The sequence below is a fragment of the Uranotaenia lowii genome, unplaced genomic scaffold (genome assembly GCF_029784155.1).
Source record: "Uranotaenia lowii strain MFRU-FL unplaced genomic scaffold, ASM2978415v1 HiC_scaffold_248, whole genome shotgun sequence".
In the NCBI taxonomy this organism is placed as follows: Eukaryota; Metazoa; Arthropoda; class Insecta; order Diptera; family Culicidae; genus Uranotaenia; species Uranotaenia lowii.
Genome location: NW_026598144.1, coordinates 1 through 21113, shown reverse-complemented (window position 1 = coordinate 21113; position 21113 = coordinate 1). Strand labels below are relative to the sequence as shown.

The following is a 21113-nucleotide window of genomic DNA, read 5'->3' as shown; positions in this document are numbered from 1 at the left end:
TGACATAAGAAACCGAATCAATAAATTAAATTTATTCAAAAAAATGTTTTTCACTAATCCATTATTTGAAGAATAATGAAATTATCATTTTTTTAAGTTTTTCAAAACAAACGCGATGTCCTGCCCTCTATTACTCGTCGGTAACTATCATCTATGTTTTCCTTCTACTTAGCCTACAGATAATTGCATCTCTGAGGCTTTATCACCTCCAAGCTTGATAGCTGCTGGACTCAACGACCTGACTCAACAACTTTCAAATAGTTGATGCACTCGCCTGTAACAGTTACTCCTTAGACCTGTCTCGGTGCAGAGTTCCGTTGATAAGCTCGTTTTTTCTCATCAAATCTAAACTAGAATGCGTCCCCTGAAAGATGTGTTCACGTTCTACGATCCCGAAAACAAAATCTGGTGCGGAATTCCTTCCGCTCCGCCCTACAATCCGGATCAAAACCTGGCCCAACTGGTGTTGAGTATACTCGATAAAAATCGACAGCAGGTGGTACAAATTAACGCGGACAGTGATTCCGAGATTACCGGGGCCGAATTGCGACTTCGGGCGATCAAAATAGCCCAAAATTTGTCCGGGAGAGGTTTCAGCCAACGTGATTCGTGCGTGATGGCCGTAGGAAACGGGGATCATACGGCGCCCGTTTTGTTTGCCTGTTTGGCACTGGCAATTCCGGTTAATACGTTGGATCCTTCCTTCGATAGGGAAGATTTGGGACACATGCTTGAAACGGTTCGACCGAGGTTGATATTTTGTGACACGGGAAAAACGTTGGAGGAGATGAAGGCAGCCTGTCGAAATATGGGCTCAGAAGCAACGATTTTTCAAATGGATGGCGATCGCATTGAAGGCTGTAGTCACGTGGAGGACCTGCTGATATCAACTGGATCGGAAGATACTTTTAGGTTGGTATGCACGGCGAATAGAAGCTTAATTTGGTGACTTTTTTGAGACTGTAGTTACGATTCTAGTTCAGAAGATTCATAAGATGTGTTAACTCCCTTATAAAATTATTTTTTTAAGATTCTAAGATTTTTTTTAATTTTTTTCTAAATTTTTTTGACATTTGAGCAAACAATTATAAGTACTTTTGGAGGCAGTAACCAGTGACTTCATTGGACTTGAAAATCCGAACTTTTCAACGTATGAATTCAATAGCTTCAAACAAAAGCCAGACATCACCAAAACGATTCATACGCCGACTTAATATTGGACTTGATGTAGGAATTTAAGAATAGATTTTAAGACTTTGGAAAACTTTTTTTTTCGATTAAAGTCGTTTTACCATCTTTATGGCATTCGCGACGTTATCAACGTTGCAGTTGGCGGATTGTTATTGAAAAACTTATCCGGTACAACAGTGTTCGAAGTTTACTCTAGGGCTCGAACTCGCGGACATCGGCTCAGGAGACAACGTACTTGCCAACTGAGCTATATATCACAAGCGCACTTTGGAAAACGTCGATGCGCTTTTTTTAAATGTATTTACAACGACGTTTTCCATTAAAACTTATCTTTTAGTCAGGATCTTATCAAATGGAACACTGTGAAATGTGCTGTGATACTCAGTAAATAAACATATTGAACAGTAAAACATCTGAATAAAACGAGAATGCAAATCAAGTTAAAATTACACATATCCCAATTCTTAATTAGATGTTTTGAAACTTGTTTTGAGACTCCTTTAGTGAAGATCTGTTTAACATCATATCTAATCTAAGATTTATTGATATTTTATCCACTTATTTCGAGAAGCAATTTACTGTTTTATTTGAAATCTAACTACAAGAGAAAGACAATCAAATAGACTCAACAAAAAAAAAACAAATTGAGAAAAAAGAATTTTATATTTGTTCAGTCCTAATTAGGTAGATTTTGTTAGTTGGAACAAAAAAAAAAAGACTTGCAAAATTTCATTTATTTATCAGACTTGCGTTAGGGTTGTCTCGAGGCTCTAAGTTTCGATTATCGTGCCTTAAAAAGCACCTAAGGGGGGATTAGAAGATTGAGTACCGTAATCCGGGGTAATATTGATTAATTTTTTCAATATTTTTCGATTATTTTTCCTGTAAAGGAGAATGTGGCATGTTTCATATTTTTAAAACCAGTACTGGACTCCTATGAACATAAAACATGATTGCAGAAATTAATTAGACTACTTCGAATTTGATTAAAAAATCGAGTTCGTCTCTGTTTTGAATCGGATGCTTTGGGGTAACATTGACCAGCCTCTATTTTCGACGGTTTGTACGAGTTTTCTTGATCATAAAGGATACAAAACACCTTCATAATATTTACAAATGTTAGTTTATAAATTTTACCCTGCTTTTTAACGTTTTCTTTAAAAAAAAAATAATCGAAAAAATAACTCATATGCAGGCTTGCAATTTCTCTTACGAGAATCACCCACGTGCTCGGTTTTCGATTCTCGGTAGAGATTCTCTGAAACGCACCGCAGAGATTTTTAGCCGAACCTCTGTAGAGAATCTGTAAATCAACACGACAGAGCTAACGCACACTACAGTGAAAAAATGTTTTCACCACGGAGAGCGACAGCGACGGCAGCTGGCTTGGCTTGTTGCGTTTACCAACACATACGAAGCTGAACCACTCGCCCGAAACATTCATCGTTGTTGATGCTATTATTATGCACACCGTCGTGTTTGTTTTTGTCTTTGCTTTTTGGTGGCTTCAACTAGTCGGTTCTGTGTTTTCACCGGGGTGCTCTACAGTGACAAATCCTCGCACGCCGGAGCTATTGAACTAAGGTGTGTGTGGCTTTCGAAACCGGGGTGCGAATAATGTGTGGAGAGGATCGAAAAATCTCACCCGGGTGATTTGCAACTATCGCACGGGGGTGTTTTTTTCTCCGTTCTCCGTTTTTCTCGGTAGAGAATGGCATCTCTGCTCATATGTTGCATACATTTAGGGGCAAAAATTAAATTAATTATTGAATAGTTTAAGCTACAAAATACAAATGAAATTTTACCTTCACACATTCCTGTAGGCCCTCTAACTATTTCCATTTTAATTTTTTCTTCAAAGTTAATCATTTGATAGGGTTCCTATCTATTTGTCCATTACGGGCTTTCTCTTGGAAAATGTCCTTATTTTTTAAATATTCTTCCACTTTCAACAAACCGTTTGCTTCTAAACTATCAGGCGTGTGATATAGCTCAGTTGGCAAGTCCGTTGTCTCCTGAGCCGATGTCCGCGAGTTCGAGCCCAAGAGTAAACATCGAACACAGTTGTACCGGATAGTTTTAATCAATAACGATCAGCCAACTGCAACGTTGATAAAGTCGCGAATGCCATAAAGATGGTAAAACGACTATAATCGAAACAAAAAAAAATTTTCTTCTAAATAGTTTTAGATATCATCAGAAGAGCTGTTTGTTTGCGAGCCTTAGAAAACAAAGATATTTTAAATCCTAAAATTGGCATTATTGCACAAAATCAAATACAAACCAAATTTTGCCTACTCAATAAATTGGCTTTCAAATGTTGAAAACAGTTTTCAAAAATTCAAGCTATAGACTGAGCTATTGATATTAATGTGCAAAAATATATTGTTGGTCAAAGTTTCCCCGGTGATCAAAGTTACCTCGTTTTACGGTACATCAAAGTAATCATTTTAATAAACAACACACGTCAGTTGGTGGGTATAAAAGGGGAAGAATTTTAGAAAATAAATCATTCTACATTGTACCATTCAACAGAACAGTTGTTCATTCTTATCAAAAAGCCCCTCTAACAAGTTATGGGCCTGCGCTTTGAAGAAGTTGAAATGGAAAGAAATGGATTAGCGAAGCTAACTAATGAGAACTACGACTCCTGGAAGTTGGAGGTCGGGCACATCCGGAATACTACCACGGCGAAGGATGTATGGGAGAATCTCAAGCGGCAACACGAAACTAAGACCCTTAGTTCTAAGGTCCACATCTTGAAGAAGAATTGCGACCTGAAATACGAAGAAGGTGACGAAGTCGAGGAGCACTTACTTGAGTTTGAGGGACTTTTTGAGAAGTTGGCGAATGCTGGAACCGTTCTGGTTGACGATCTGCAGGTGATTTTGGTCTTCCGTAGCCTACCGAGTACCTTCGATGCTCTGAAGACGACGTTGGAGAATCGATCAGCTGAAGAGTTGACATTGGCTTTGATGAAGGAGGATTATCAACGAGGTCCAGAAACGTCGTGAAGCTGTTACGGTTGGTCCATCGGTCCTGAAGGTGCAGACCAAAAGTTTCCCAAGAAGATGCAGAGGTCATCGAAACAAATTCTGGATCTGGTTCACAGCGACTTGTGCGGACCAATGAACACGGCGACGCCTGCAGGACGACGGTACTTCCTTACTCTTATCGACGATTACAGCCGCTACACTAAGCTGTATTTTCTGAGCAAGAAGTCTGGAACGTTGGAAGCTGTCGAAGATTTTGTCCGTGAGATGAAGACACAATTCGGCCGGCCGCCAAAGGTCCGATCAAGGTGGCGAGTACAGAGGGTATGCGATGGCTAAGTTCCTCAGAAGCGAAAGAATCCTGCAGCAATGCACAACGGCATATACTCCTCAAAAGAACGGTGTCGCGGAGCGAAAGAACCGTTCGCTGGTCGAGATGGTGAGGTGTATGCTCCTGGAAGCTGGCATGGAGTACCGATACTAGGGTGAGGCCATTAACACGACCAATTATCTCCAGAACAGATTACCAATAAAATCGATTCCTGAGACGCCATACGAACTGTGGCATCGCATGGAAGCAAGCCTGATGTGGAGCATCTGCAAGTTTTTGGCACAGATGGAAGCTGGCATGGAGTACCGATACTAGGGTGAGGCCATTAACACGACCAATTATCTCCAGAACAGATTACCAATAAAATCGATTCCTGAGACGCCATACGAACTGTGGCATCGCATGGAAGCAAGCCTGATGTGGAGCATCTGCAAGTTTTTGGCACAGATGCGCTCGTGCTGATCCCGAAAGAAACCAGATCAAAATTGGAGTCCAAAGCGAAGAAGTTGACATTTGTTGGCTACTCTCAGCAACACAAAGCGTGGCGTTTCATCGACAGGAAAACTAAAAAAGGTGTTTTTCAGCAAAGATGTCCGGTTCCTTACGATACAAGATGGTTCTTCGAAAAGGCTGGAATCTGAGAAAACCGAGGTCCAAGAGCTGCCACCGATGGTTCTCAATCCGATTGGTAGAATAACGCATCGATGAAGACAACGATTTCCGAGATTCTGGTGATACCGATGGCGACGCTGATCGTCCGCTTGCAGCCGAGAATGGCTAAATTCAGGAGGAGCAATTTGAGGAGGAGCAACCAAAATCTACTGAAAAGGCAACAGCAGAAAGCGGTGGTGGTCGCTCAAGAATCGTCGACTGATCCTAAGAATTATCAGGAAGCCTTGAGTGGTCCGAACCGAGAACTCTGGAAAGAAGCCATATCCGACGAACTCAAATCACTACATCAGTCGTGGTTGTCGATGGATCTTCAAGAGGAAGGAAGACGAGTTCGGAAAAACGATCTGGTACAAGGCTCGTTTGGTGACACAAGGTTTCAATCAACGCCAAGGTTTGGATTACGAAGAGGTTTATGCTCCAGTAGATAAGCAAGCTTCGTTACGCTTACTACTAGTGACCATTGCTGCTCGTCGTGGAATGTTGATGAAACACGTGGACGTGAAGACGGCCTATCTAAACGGTGGTTTAGATGAAACCATCTACATGAAGCCCCCGCCTGGTGCCGCTGCTGCAAAGGGACAGGTTTGTCATCTGCTTAAAAGTCTTCACGGTCTAAAGCAGTCGGCACTAATCTGGAATCTCAAGCTGGACGATGTTATGCGGAAAGCTGGATTCAAACCGTCGAATGTGGACGATATGTTGGTCGCAACATTCAGTGAAGCCGAGTTTCAACAGGTCTTCAGATATTTGGAGACGAATTTCCAGACAACGTCCCTTGGAGATGTGAAGCAGTTCATTGGTATCCAGGTGGTCCGATCAAGGGAAGGTTTCGATCTGGGTAAAAAGGCATAATTCGAGAAGCTGCTGGAGAGGTTCAACATGAGCGATGCGAAAGGGTCGAGAATTCCGATGGATCCCGGCTACATACAACAAAAGGAGGAGACGGAGGATCTTCCCAATTCCGACGAATATCGGAGCCTCGTTGGAAGTTTGCTGTATCTGGCGGTGAACACGCGGCCAGACATCGGGATTTGCGCATCGATTCTTGAAAACAAGGGGTCAAAACCAACCAAGGCGGACTGGACGGAGGCAAAGCGAGCCCTACGGTACCTCAAGGAAACTGTGGAACTCAAGCTTCATCTGGGAGGTGGCTCAGATGAATTAGAAGGATATGCTGACGCAGACTGGGCAAGCGCGGAACAAGACCGGAAATCCAACTCAGGTTACCTGCTTAGGCTCGGTGGCGGTACCATTCTGTGGGGAGCCAAGAAACAAACATGCGTGACTCTTTCTTCAACCGAATCGGAATAGATTTCCCTTCCTCAAGGCTGCCAGGAACAACTGTGGTTACGGAAACTGCTTCTTGATTTTGGTGAACCGGTGAAAGGTCCAACCCGAATGAAGGAAGACAATCAGAGCTACATTAAATTGGTGACCGGAAGTAGCGGAAAAAGCTCCAAACACGTGGAAACCAAGTACCACTTCATCAAGAACTTGGCGGAACGAAATGTAATCTTTCTTGACAGAACTAATGCTGGCGGACCTTAACGAAACCGTTGAGCCGTGTCCGTCCGGAACAACTGCGAACGAAGATTGGACTCAAACCAGGAGGAGTGATGGAGTACATCGATGTAATCATTAGAATAAACAACACACGTCAGTTGGCGGGTATAAAAGGGGGAGAATTTTAGAAAATAAATCATTAATCCCATGGTATGATATGAATCATCTAATAGGATGAAAATCCCTGAAAAAAAAATCATTCTACATTGTACCATTCAACAGAACAGTTTTTCTTACTTACTTATCAAAAAGCACCTCTAACAGTTATGCCGAATATCGAGTTTTTGGGACTTGGGTTTTCGAAAAACCGTAGAATTCGTTTATTTGAGAACTGCCATGTAAAATAAATTACAATTCGCTTTAACTCATGAAATCGATTTAAATGTTTATAAGGCACCGCAGACTGAATTTTCATTAGCATGTTCTAGGAGCTTCTGGTAGCTTGGGTCTGTTCGACATCAACTTTTCTTTATAAATTCTATGTTCTTTCAGTACTGAAATGACGTCTTTCCAAAGCATTCTTATGAAGAAAAGTCTGCGAACTTTTATAAACGTTTTATGAATGCTGAAGAAAAACCTAACGAAATTCAATTGAATAACTTGTATTTTTTCTCTATAAGTTTAGACGAGAGTAAAAAAAAGTCCGTTCGGCACATGTGCACACTCACATGGCGGTCGAACCATCCATAATTAACTGTATCGAAAAATGTAGTGCCTTCTCTATTGGGTACTACTTCTTCAATACAGTTAATTGATGCGGGACAAAGAATTTAGCATGTGGTCAAGCTTCTATTTCAAATGCTCTTCGCTCTTTTCACCACCTTAGAATTCTCTTCTGATCGTCTATCCGCCTTTCATTTTGTGGTAGTTTTGCATTTAGAATAGATTTAATATAAAACTAAGCAATCGTTGTGAACGGGGGTAGTTAGTTGTCAACCAACCAAGCAAATGGAGTAATAAAGATTTATCCATTCAAGTCAGTTTCAGATGAATTTATTATAAAGATTCTCAGGTTACAACATTGGCGACGAGTCGAACCCACCCGCTGATAGATCGGATGAGGGAGTTAAGTATGAGTATAGTAATTTTTTTCAAAACGCCATAGACGTGGTAGGACGTGGAATGTAATCCGAAAGCTCAAAGGAGTTTTGAAAAAGCCCAAAGGGGATAGAGAAACGCCTCAAAGGAGAGCTAAAATATCTCAAAGGAGATTTAAAAAAGCCTCAAAGGAGAGCTAATATGTCTCAAAGGAGATTTAAAAAATGCCTTAAAGGAGAGCTAAAATATCTCAAAGGAGATTTAAAAAAAGCCTCAAAGGAGAGCTAAAATATCTCAAAGGAGATTTTAAAAAAGCCTCAAAGGAGAGCTAATATACAAGCCTCAAAGGAGAGCTAATATGCATATCTCAAAGGAGATAAAAAAAAGCCTCAAAGGAGAGCATTGAAAATCTCAAAAAGAAGATTTAAAAAAATGCCTCAAAGAAGAGCTTATATATCTCAAAGCTGTTTAAGAAAATGCCTCAAAGGAGAGCGTAAAGTTTCTCAAAGCAGTTTTTAAGCTTCGGAGCATCAACAAGCGAAACGTTAATGGCTTTCTAGCCCAGAATATGGAGCAAGTCCTTGGTAACACTAGCCGAACGGTTCGATCGATGGGATACGCCAAGGATCTCCCACGGAAAAGACTACCGTTTTTGGCTTTATTCACAATTGAAAGGAAACCACGTAGTCCGAATTCGAGAGAAATATGAGTAACGGGATGAAGAGGACGATCTCCGCAAACCAGCCGCATGAACAATCCGACGTCGGCCAATATGGAAGAACATGCTTACGTGGGCGGCGGGCTGATGATTGTTCAAACACCTGCAACTGCAAGGTTTAGGATTGAGGATAAGCCAACCATTTCTAGTGAGCGAAGAGGCCTCCAACATCAACTTTCTGATACCAAGGCTGTTCCAGACAAATAAATGTTTTTTTTCTAAATTTCAAAAGAAAGGGAGATGTGGTAGTTTTGCATTTAGAATAGATTTAATATAAAACTAAGCAATCGTTGTGAACGGGGGTAGTTAGTTGTCAACCAACCAAGCAAATGGAGTAATAAAGATTTATCCATTCAAGTCAGTTTCAGATGAATTTATTATAAAGATTCTCAGGTTACAACACATTTCAACTCTTTAACCCTCACCGATAAAGCCGCAAATTAATTTCGTAAAAAAAAAACATTTCTTTTTTGCAGGCCCGTCAACGTAACTGATGCCTCCCGGCAGACGGCCGTCATGATCTGTTCTTCCGGGACGACCAGCCGTTCCAAGGTCGTCTGCCTATCACATGCCAACTGTATCAGACACGTTGCCAACTTCTTCGACTGTCTTCACGGGGAGCGCATTTTCGCGTTCAGCTCCCTTTACTGGCTGTCCGGCTTGATGATTTTGCTGGTTGGAACTCTTTGGGGAGCGACTCGAATTATCACCAGAAGACCTTTTAGTCCTAAATTTGCGTTGGAATTGTTCCAGAGGTATCGACTAAATATGGTTTGTATGCCACCCTCGCAAGCATTTGCCTTGATACATGAGCCTGGCTTGGAACGGGCCAATTTGTCCAGTTTAAGGCTGTTTTTGTGCGGTGGAGGGCAGGTGACGGCTCATTTGAAGCGGTCTCTTCAACGATACATCACTAAAGGTTCAGTAGAGATTCCTTATGGCCTTTCGGAACTAGGCACAGCAGCTACTCATACTCGTGGGGAATTTTATCGAGACGGATCTGTGGGATATGCTCGAGCCGGAATGGAGCTCAAAATCGTTGATGACGACGGAAACTCTCAGGATATCGGGCAGCAGGGTGAAGTACTGATTCGTGCTAGAGACATTTTCAAGGGCTATTTAGGGAACAAAGAAGCAACGGAAGAGATGATCGACTCTGAAGGGTGGCTCCATACAGGGGATATAGGTAGGTTCGACGCTGATGGATTGCTGTACATAGTGGATCGCAAAAAGGATATTATAAAGTACAACAATTTTCCGTTCGGCCCAACTGAAATTGAGGACATCATCCAACAAGTGCCGGGAGTTAACGCTGCCTGTGTAGTTGGATTACCAACGGAAACGGGATCCGATTTGGTAACGGCATTTGTGGTTAGAGCTGAGGGTTACGAAACGTGTGATGAGAATAGGATACTGGAGGCGGCCCGTCGAAAGCTGCCGGACTACAAACAAATAAGAGGTGGCATATTTTTCGGAGAAAAGCTTCCGATGACGCCCTCGGGGAAGGTTCTCAGAAGAAATGTCAAGGTTTTATTGAGTGAAATAGTTAACAATGGGAAAACTTTGAAGTAGAATTTTCTTCAAAATTAATGTTACTGTGTATAGTTTACTAAACAAGGTTTAAAATAAATGATCTAATCGCCTCGTTTTCTGTATGTAAATAATTTGATTAAATAAAAGATGTGAACCTTTTCAATTATCAAAATCGTATTTTAATTTCATTAATTCATTTTCAAATCCAGGTAGTGAATTTAATATTTACACCGCCGTGATTACAAGTTTGGCTTGGCTAATAGATCATAGTTCTAAGAATCAGAAAAAAAATTGCCGACTTTCAGGCATCAATCAAAATTACAGTTAAGTACTCACCCAATTTCTGTGCTAGTAGCTTTTTATCCATGCCCCACTAGATGGTGGTAGAATCGCCGATTCCACTAAGGATGACACGCGCGTTGACTCGCTTCCAGTGATTCTAGCAAGTTTCACAATACTGTAATCTTTATTTTTCAAATTATAACTTCCGGTTAACAACACTGATCAAAGCTGGAACCGACGGAAATTATCATGCTCGGTTAAAGATTCAATTTATCCTACACGCTCTTTTATTTTAACTCAAAATTAAGTATGACCGAGGTTCAAAACATAGTTCGATTCTATGAACTTAAAGTTAAGAACCCTTTTTCCCTTCTTGCGATGGACCAAAACGGAGTTCGAACTGCGAACTCAAAATTGATCCCCTTTTTTCCTTCGGCGAGGGATCAAAGCTGAGTTCGACCTTATGAACTAAAAATTGAACTCTCTTTGTTGGACTGAAAACACTTAGCGAGTTCAGTCCGAACCGGAACAGCAACCAACGAACACGTCGCAAAATTATGTCGTTCCGGAACAATTACCGGAAGACTATGAACGAACTTCATAATGAAATGCATGTTTACCGTGTCAGCGTAAAATTCTGTCCGTCATTGTCATCATATGGTGAGCGGCTTGGAATGTCCGGAAACTTCCGGATGTTGTTTACTTCCCGTGGGAAGAAACATCCGGAAGTTTTCTTTGACCGGGAATGTCAAAACTTTCCACCGCTCTGTAATTGCAATGCAATGTACCGGAACAGCAGCATCCGGGTACAACAAATTTTAATCATCCTTTAATTCCCTGAAAATCAGCTACCCTCGAAAAAAAGCATAAATTCGAGTTCGGCTGCCGAACTTAGTATTGAGTATGCCTATCAGAACTTAGTTTTGCTGTTGCCCAGTCAAACTCAAAGTTGAGGGAAGCCACCGAAGTGCTGTTTTGAACCAAAACAACTTAATTTTGAGTTTAAAAAAAAGAGCGTGTACACTCAACCGGATCGAGACTCACTTTTTAATTCCGAAAACCAAACGCGGAACCGAAGTTTTTTTTGGTGAAAAACTGTACGTGCACGTCCATGGACGGGATAAAAATCTTCAAGCATAAAGCTTCTTGCTGCCATGCCAGATTTCGCACGCCAGATAAAAATTCAAACTAGTGATGGGCGATATTTGACCACATTTTTTAACATTGCAAACAACGAAACATTATCTCAAAAAATTTGATCGAAACAACTGAATTCGGAGTTGGGAAGACTCATCGGATTAAAAATAAAATTAATCCAAACACTTTTATCTTGGAATAAAACAAACGACCATATTGCTAACTAAGACAAAAACGATTTTTTTCCTCGATAGATTTCAAGCGTCAATGGTGTATTCATCCCGAAACAAAAATGATTGAAATATAGTTCTTTCTTTGAAAACGATTTAAATGTAAAATCCGGCTTAAAATAATCATTTTACATACAATTTATTTTTCGGCCAAAATTATTCGACCAAAAATGCTGGCATACCAACACCAGGTTTTCCAAGTTCGAACTAATTCGAACTTGATGGTAAGTATAGAAAAAACCCAAATTTAAGTTTTAATTTTTTACAATGCAAAGTTTGTTTACAAAAATTGAGACAAAAACTGATGTCATTCGGATGGAAATTCTGTTGTGTCTGTGGTCGCGAAAAAAAGCATTTTTGTGCCGTGAATAACTTTGTTTTTTCTGCTATACTACATTCGATTGTGCTAAATTTAGCCAAATAAACAGTGTGATATTAATAACTCGAATTGTGGAAAAGCGTCAGTGCAATCACGGGATCCTGCTTTTTTAAATGCTAATAAATAATCCTTAAAAATGTGCCATCGGATTTTGTTCGAGTGAAAAAAAGGTTGCTACCAGTCCCAGATTGGAAAAAGATTAAACTGGGTGTGGGAGATTGTGAGACCGCTTGCGTCATCGATCGCGCTTTTCCAGTAGCCGTTTACGACTACTGAAAACCCAGAGAAGAAAGATTGTGACGATGAAGATCAACGAGAAGAATTTGTGCATGTTTGCCACAACGCCTCCGGTCGATCTGGAGGGGTGGCTGAACAAGCGGGGCGAAATCAACAAGAGCTGGCAACGGCGCTGGTTCGTGCTCAAGGGCAACCTGCTGTTCTACTTCGAGCGCAAGGGCGACCGGGAACCGCTCGGGATGATCATCCTGGAGGGATGCACCGTCGGTGAGAGAATTATGAATCGCTATCGATAGGCAGTGATGTCAACCTTCCAGATTTTGTCTGGATCTTCCAGACTTTTTGGACATTTTTTTAGGTTTCCAGACTTCCAGACTTTTGGCATTTCTTCCAGACAATTCCAGACTTTTGTGTTTGGACATAAATTGTTCTAAGATTCTATGAAAATTCAATTTTGTCATGGTGTAATATGGCAGGAAACAGGGTGGCCACCCATTCGGGAAATGCGGGAAAAAGACGGGATTTGGACTCCACCGGGAAAAATGCAGGAAAAAGCCGGGAATTTCTCCCGAAAAGTCGGGAATTTTTGGCTCGGTGAAAGTCTGTTCAATGAAGTTTGAACGAAAAAGGCGAAACAAGTAAAAATGGATTCACAGTTGATCATCAATCTCTTTCCGATTGGCTTCGACCGATTTCTACCAGGTCGAAATGGATCCTCCTACCGTGTTGGATCGGTTTTGACTAGTTTTAACTTGTTTCATTGAACAACGGGAATAACCGTAACGAAATCGTTAATCCAGTATGCTCGTTATACTCACTCGAGAGATGTCGAGTCCTATTAAAACAAAAAAAAGGAAAACAATCTGTTATAGAAACTATTGCAAATCGGAAGCGAGAGGCGGCCGAGGAGGCGGAACAATTGAAGCTCATAGAGAGGAAGCATGATGGACGAAAAAATTTGTACTCGGCCAACGGCCAAATATCAAATATTGACCTTTTAAACTATTCGGTCGAATACTCCAGAGAGTTTTTAATTATAAAACCAAGAGCGATTATTTAATTTTCCTTATATTTGTTACATTGCATTGTAATATCCCTCATGTTTTGAATCGATCATTTCCAATCAGATGATATTACCATATGATGTATTACGAGGTCTTTTTCAGGTAGGGGTTTCTCTGATATTCAAAATGTCTCAAAGAATTGAAAGGACATCAGATGACTTGTCGCTGCTAGGGTGTTGGTTACCAAAGATATTTGGATTCTGTGAAATCTGGAACAAAACATGTCAAAGCAGGTGCTAAGCAATTTGAAATTGCTTATTTGATATTGAATTATATGAAGGTCGAATTTGAGCAAAATATCTTCAAATAAGTAGTTTCAAAGAACGATGATTTTTAACTTAAAAATACCATACTTTCCATCACACGTTTCTACATGGTCGGGCAATTCAGGACGATTTTTGAAAAAAATATAAAAACAGTGGCAAATCTTAGAAATCTAAGTCTAGGTAGGTGGTTTCAAAAATAAATATTCGGATTTTTGTTTTGTTTCCTGTTTTACAAAATCGGGAATTTCATGAACTATGAATTCAATAAGGGTTCGAAACCTTGGCAAATGCTTTGAGGATGTATGTTAAATTGAGACTCAGACAGAGCACGTGACTGACCTTCAAAACTTAGGTGCCCAGACATTTGCAGAAATTTCCAGACATTTTTTAAAAATCTTCCAGACTTTTCTGAAAATTAGTTGGCAACCCTGTCGATAGGGCGAATGAGTAATAATGGGGCTCTCCCTCGGGTAATTTTAAATGGGGTGGATGCTGTTATAATCCAGTTTCAAAATGTTAATTCCAGTTTTGCTAAGTTTGTGCATTCTGTCTAAACTGAAATAAAATTAAATATCTATTTTTCAGAAAATTGCTTCAATTTTTGGATTTGAAACATAAACTTGAATATTTTGGAAATTTACATTTGGTGAGAATTTAATAATTTTCTAAAAAAACTTCTGAAATCAATACCGAATTAGAACCAAGCGATTATCCATTTCAAATGATAAGTAGTAAATGGAACAAAATATGCGTGTTATGACCAGGCTTATATTATACATGATAATAAAAGGCTGATAATTGAGCGACTGCTTCAGCTTAAACAAAATATTTGGGGTATATTTTTTGAGTCGTACATTAGTCAACGAACTTTTTTCCTATCTACTTAGAACCATAAATTAGCAATACTTACTAATGAATTTCCTTGAGCAGATCCCCTAAAGCTGATACACATGGGCACATTAGGACTGAGCCTAAAACTCAAACGAGATGTTTTCTATCTTCATGTTCCGCAATTGTCATCACAAATTCAAATTCTTCTTACAGAGCTCGCTGAAGAAGGCGAACAGTACTGCTTCCAGATAATGTTCCACGGTCCCAACAATCGAACCTACTTCCTGAGCACCGAATCCCAAAGCAACATGGAACAGTGGATGAAGGCACTGACCTGTGCCGGCTACGACTATATGAAGCTGATGGTTGCTGAGCTACAACGACAACTGGACGAAATCGAAGGCTGCAAGGAGCAAATCCCGGAGCAGAATGTGTTGCTGACGACGGTTCCACCACGGGCACCACCCCGACGACAGAATCCCTTCAACCGGCCAGCACCTCCAACGGAATTTGCCTCCAATGCCGGTAGGTGATCGATGTTGTTCACTACTTATTTAAGTACTATCTGTCGTAACTGGAACGTCCTCGCTTTTTTTTTGCCGGAGCTTGGCGCTTACCATTTTTTTTCCAAATTTTGTTCGTTTTGCATGTGCTTCAATCTCCTATCGTTTGGATTATCTTGATTCCAAAGAACATTCCATAGTTTTTTTTAAATATCAGAACACAGAAACACAGAAAATAATTTAAATGATCTATATCCGATCTCTTCATAGGCATTATGATTTAAATCTGCAAGAATCGAGATAATTCAGCTCTTTTCTAAAATATCAATTAGGATTATCTATAGTAATTTCCCCATCTCAAATACCCTCCCAATCTACCGGTCTCAGTACTAAAAAGACTAATCCCAAAAACAATTGGTTGTCTTATGTTCTAATCGACACTCGCATTCAACTTCCGAATCCGTATCGTTGATGATTCGTTGAGCAGCACTGGACGTAAGCACCGACTTTCCGACGGCTACTTTCACAGGTAAAACAACTCCTAGCAGCAGCGCACTAGTATCACCGCAGGTCACCCGCAAGGCACCAGCTCCCCCACCTAGTGCCAGTAGCAGCAGCAGCACAACGACACCGGCGGCACCGCAATCACATTTAAAGAGCCCCTCGGTCGCAGAGAGTACCTCGGCATTACCCGGCGGCACCGGATTGTCCCGTTCTGCAAGTGGTGCTTCCGCTCGGAGTGGCCACAGCAATAATAGCGCCGGTAGCCAGAACATGGTTTTGAACGTAGACTTGCTGGCCATCAGTAGTGGTGTGGATGAGTTTGGCTTTGACCGGATGCATCAGCTGCTCGGTGCTCCGGTGCTAGCAGATTTACACGCTAGAAAGATGACAATGGAGCAGGGCGACCAACCGTTGATCATGTTCTAGGAAAGCTTCTCTGAGTTATTATTTCTTTAATGTTTAATTTATCTGAAACTTACGCTTATCGATTATAGAGCTTGTGATGTGCGCTACCTGCGCGGCAGGGCAGTACGAACATTTCTTTTTTACAAATTTTAGCTAAATTAGTCCGAAAGTATGCCGCTAGAAATATGTTTTGAGCATATTGCCGTTGGCTCAGCCTGTATACTTCGTTAAAATTATGAATCGAAAACACACTGCTCGTTTTGCAAATGTATGTACCTAGTTGTTATATCAAATGTTCCATTTTTAGCATACCTCAAGTAGAAATGGTAGACGAAATGAACATCTTGACAAACCTGAATGTGTACTTGGTCGCAAATTACCATTTTTTGAAAATTTTCCGGATCAATTTTTAGTCCGAACGGTATTTTTACAAATTTAATATGCCTGACATGTTGTTTCGTTTGTTCAAGAAAAATGTTTTGGTAAATTATGTCGGCGTCTCCCATCTGTCCCAGTCCGTCGAGCACTATCTTAACGCTTCCTCCCTCTGGTGCTTCAGAACTCTCGGGCTCTGTTGCCGCTATCCTGTTCTAAGCTATGCTAAGCTCGTGTAAAGTTTCCTCTTCTGCCCCTCGTTCTGTTTTTCCTTTCCGGGTCAGACAGGTAGCTTATAAACCCATAAAAAAAAATATGTCGGCGTCTCTGTCTCGACATAGCTTTAAATATGCGAGCTTTGAATAAACGAGGATAGTTAATTGGCGATTCTACCAGATTAGCTCTTTACCATTTTGTCAAACCTGAATACTTTACAGGAAAAATCATGATCCTTTGAAAATTGCCTGTAGGCATGTTTGGTCCGAAAGGTATTTTCTTAACTTAAAATGTCGGCCGTTTAAGTTTACTGATAAATATTTTTTCTGTTCGATTATGAATCCAAACGCTGTGGAAAGTGATTTTTTTTGACAAAAATGCCTGGACCAATTTTTACTTCAAAAGGTATATTCTTAAATTAAAAACGTCTAGTCTACTAAAGAACAATTTTTTGCTTTATTATATTGGAACCTTTCTCAAAAAAGCTTTGTTTGTAAGCGAGGTTTGTAAGATTCCAGTCCAGAATGATTCATAGGCGATCCTACCAAATGTGCTGCATACGGAATTTTACAAATAGGAATAATTTTCAAAAAATTATCATCCTTTGAAAATTTCCGGGTTCATCTTTTTGTCCTAAGGGTGTTTGCTAAATTCAAAAATATCTATCACGTGTTATGAATTTGCTTATGAACAATTCTCTGTTCGATAATGTTGAAATTTTTACCGAACAAGATTGAAATACGCAAGGATTGCAAAACTCTACTCAGAATGGCTAATTGGCGATTCTGCCAAATGCGCTGCCTACCGGTTTTGACAAATCTGAATACTTTCTAGAATGTCATCATCTTTTGAAAATTGCCCGGACCATTTTTTGGGGCAAAGGGTTTTTTTAAATGAAAAAAAGCCTTGAAATGAGGTACTTTGAGAATAATTTTTATTCGAGGAAATAACCTTCAGGCCAAAAATTGAACCGTGCAGCTTTCAAAAAATGATGATTTTCTACTGAGCTTGTATTCGTTTTTGTCAATGACGGTAGACGAAGTATTTGGTGGGAGCTTCAGTTTTACCATCCAAGTCTAGAAACTTGTTGAAATAGCAATCATCGGCATACTACCAAATGAGCTGTCTACGGTTCCTTGACACACCTGAATACTTGGTAGAAAAATCACCGTTAGAAAATTGCCAGGACCCATTTTTGGTCCAAAAGGTATTTTCTCGAATTAAAAATGTCTTTCATATGGTACGTTGGAGTTTACTGATGGACAATTTAATGGGAAAATATAAGAAGTTTTCTCGAAAAACTTCTATTAGCGAAGTTTGGAAATGTCCAATTGTGTTAGGATTGCGAGACTCTACTCAGGATGGCTAATTGGCGATTCTGCAAATGCGCTGTCTACCGGTATTGACTAATCTTTATACTGTATAGAAAGTCATCATACTTGGAAAATTGCCCGGACCATTTTTTGGGTCAAAGGGTTTTTCTCGAATCAAAAGTGTCTTGAAATGAGGTACTTTGAGAACACTTCTTATTCGAGGAAATGCCCTTTGGGCCAAAAATTGAACCGTGCAGCTTTCAAAGGGTGATGACTTTCTACTGAGCTTGTATTTCTTTTTGTCAATGACGGTAAACAAATCATTTGGAGGGAGCTTCAGTTTTACCATCCCGGGCTAGAAACTTGTGAAAATTTCATTAATTGGCGATACTATTAAATGAGCTGTTTTTTGCTCTAGACACACCTGAATACTTGTAGAAAAATCACTGTTAGAAAATTGCCCAGAACCATTTTTGTTCCAAAAGGTATTGTCTCGAAATAAAAATGTCTTTCATATGGTACGCTGGAGTGTACTGATGGATAATCTTATGGGGAAATATAAGAAAGTTTTCTCGGAAAACTTTCATAAGCGAAGTTTGAAAATGTCCAATTAAGTTAAAGTTGCAAAACTCCACTCAGGATGGCTAATTGGCGATTCTGCTAAATGCGCTGCCTACCGGTTTTGACAAATCTGAATACTTTCTAGAATGTCATCATCCTTTGAAAATTGCCTGGACCAAGTTTTGAGCCAAAGGGTTTGCTCGAACCAAAAATGTCTTGAAATGAGGTACTTTGAGAACATTTCTTGTTCGAGGAAATGCCGTTTGGCCAATAATTGAACCGTGCAGCTTTCAAAGGGTGATGACTTTCTACTGAGCTTGTATTTCTTTTTGTCAATGACGGTGGACAAATCATTCGGCAGGAGCTTCAGTTTTACCATCCTGGTCTAGAAACTTGTAAAATTTCCATTAATCGCTATTTTTTGCTCCTTGACACACCTGAATACTTGTAGAAAAATCACTGTTAGAAAATTGCCAAATTGGTCCAAGAGGTATTCTCTCGAATTAAAAATGTCTTTCATATGGTACGTTGGAGTATACTGATGGACAATCTAATGGGAGAATATAACAAGTTTTTCTCGGAAAAATTTTTAAAAGTGAAGTTTGGAAATGTCCAATTGTGTTATAGAACTGCAAGACTCTACTCAGGATGGCAGGCGATTCTGCCAAATGCGCTGTCTACCGGTTTTGACAAATCTAAATACTTTATAGAATGTCATCATCCTTTGAAAATAGCCTGGACCAATTTTTGGGCTAGAGAGTTTTTCTCGAATCAAAAATGTCTTGAAATGAGGTACTTTGAGCACGTTTATTATTCGAGGAAATGCCCTTTGGGCCATAAATTGAACCGTGCAGCGTTCAAATGGTGATGACTTTCTACTCAGCTTGTGTTCCTTTTTGTCAATGGCGGTAGACAAATCATTTGGCAAGAGCTCCAGTTTTACCATCCCGGTCTAGAATCTTGTAAAAATCGCATGAGCTGTCTACCGCTCCTTGACTCACCTGAATACTCAGTAGAAAAATCACCGTTAGAAAATTGCCCGGACCCATTTTTGGTCCAAAAGGTATTCTCTCGAATTAGAAATGTCTTTCATGTGATACGTTGGAGTTTACTGATAGACAATCTAATGGGAAAACATAAGAAGTTTTTCTCGGAACAGATTCTATAAACGATGTTTGGAAATGGCCAATCAGGTTAATTGATTGGCGATCCTGCCAAATGCGCACAAATGTGAACATTTTGAAATCCGAATGATAAGCGTGTATTTCTTCAACGTTATTTTATGTTACGCAACATAAGCTTCGATGGATAAAATAACGAAATATCATAGAGTTGATTCTTCCGGAAAAAAAATAAATCAGATAGAATTCACCATTTCTTGTGAAAAGTTACGACTGATTTCCAATACATAACATTTCACTGGAGGTTTGTCAAGATGTTCGTATTCCAAGGTCAAAAGAGAAAATTCACTGCATTTAAATCTGTCATCAACACTCTACATTACACCGGTATCGGTAAATCTCGAATAAGCAGTATCAGAAAATCACTAGCATCACCAATTAATAGCTGTAAGGAAAAAGTATAAACATTTATCATCAATACATTCAAATGGAAATGACTCGCAAAGTGCTGATCCCGGAAACAATGCGAATTAATCATAACAATCAATCATCTAACAATTGTGACTACCTTCCTACATATCTTGCTAATCATCATATGTTGCTCAAGTCTTTACCCTAAGCTCGTTCCATGTTCTTCCGGTCTAAAATCAACTATTTATTGGATGTGCTCACCCTATTATCTGTGCATGTGCCGTATTCGTCCATTGGCATACAATATGCTGCAATTTGATTGAGGTGGTTTGCTACTTGCTATCGATCTTAAAATCATTGTTTTTCGTCAAATAGAAGGCCAAAGCATAACTCATCCAGTTTGACGCTATCAATCTTGACCCGCAATCGTGATACGTTCCAATCATTGTTTCAAGCCATAGCCATCACGCTCTCACAAACACACCATTTGTTTTTATTCAATGTTCTATATTCTTCTGGATTTCCCCTTTCTCTGGTTCGTACGCTTTTCTGCCTGAATCGTCCACATTCCACGTCGCCCGTGTGTTTGTGTGTAACATTTTCCGGGGGCAAACGGCCAAGCAGCAAGGAGACACCGCAAGCGCAAACCACTAGAATCACATTTTTGAGGGCAGCAGCATGGATCCGCCACTCCCGTATACAGTAGTCTTACCATTTCGATCAAAGCTTTTTATTGTGCTGATGCAAGGGATGTGACTCGAAGAAGAAACAAAATTGAAATAAATATATGCAAAGTTCGTAGAACTCGCGCAGTGCCAACAAACAACCTTGAGATAAGCCAAATCGAGCGAATTTTTTAAACCGATAGACATTATTACTATTATTACTATTGTAGCTAAACTGAGTCAAAAGAGAACCCTCTTATGCGGTCATCATTAGTGTTAGTTCGCTTAACGTTAGTTGTAAGATTTCTTTTAATCTGTAAATATATGAATCCCTCGAAATCCAGGGCACCCGTTTTTGTAGCCTAAGAAAAGTTGAGAAACATAACCCTTCTACGTATAGGTTTTTTCCAGGAATTTACCACTCTGTGGCATTCTTCCCTTTTCAACATGAAGAGGTAATTATGGAACGGAAATCTCTAAACCTATACTGACAGTCACACTTTTGATTTTATCATCCGCAAATGCAAACTGGCATTGAAGATCGTACAAGAGTCGGAAGTTCATTCCCCTTGAT

General features: G+C 40.0%; 2 protein-coding genes across 4 annotated transcripts; both read left to right on the top strand.

Annotated features, from left to right (window-relative positions):
• Nucleotides 1–294: 294 nt before the first annotated feature.
• LOC129759696 (uncharacterized) lies at nt 295–10100 on the top strand. The gene is made up of 2 exons (XM_055757207.1): nt 295–912; nt 8983–10100. Exons 1-2 carry the CDS (start codon nt 356–358, stop codon nt 10076–10078), a joined length of 1653 nt encoding a protein of 550 aa, XP_055613182.1. The 5' UTR covers nt 295–355; the 3' UTR covers nt 10079–10100.
• Nucleotides 10101–11989: 1889 nt separating this feature from the next.
• Nucleotides 11990–20882, top strand: LOC129759697 (sesquipedalian-1). Of its 3 annotated transcripts, XM_055757211.1 has the most exons (4): nt 11990–12571; nt 14679–14990; nt 15456–15731; nt 20499–20882. In XM_055757211.1, the coding sequence occupies exons 1-4, from the start codon at nt 12370–12372 to the stop codon at nt 20540–20542; spliced, it is 834 nt and encodes a 277-aa protein (XP_055613186.1). In that variant the 5' UTR covers nt 11990–12369; the 3' UTR covers nt 20543–20882. The 3 variants fall into 3 exon arrangements, with proteins under 3 accessions (XP_055613186.1, XP_055613185.1, XP_055613184.1); XM_055757210.1 differs by having other exon boundaries at nt 15498–20882; XM_055757209.1 differs by having other exon boundaries at nt 15456–20882.
• The last annotated feature ends 231 nt before the right edge of the window (nt 20883–21113 follow it).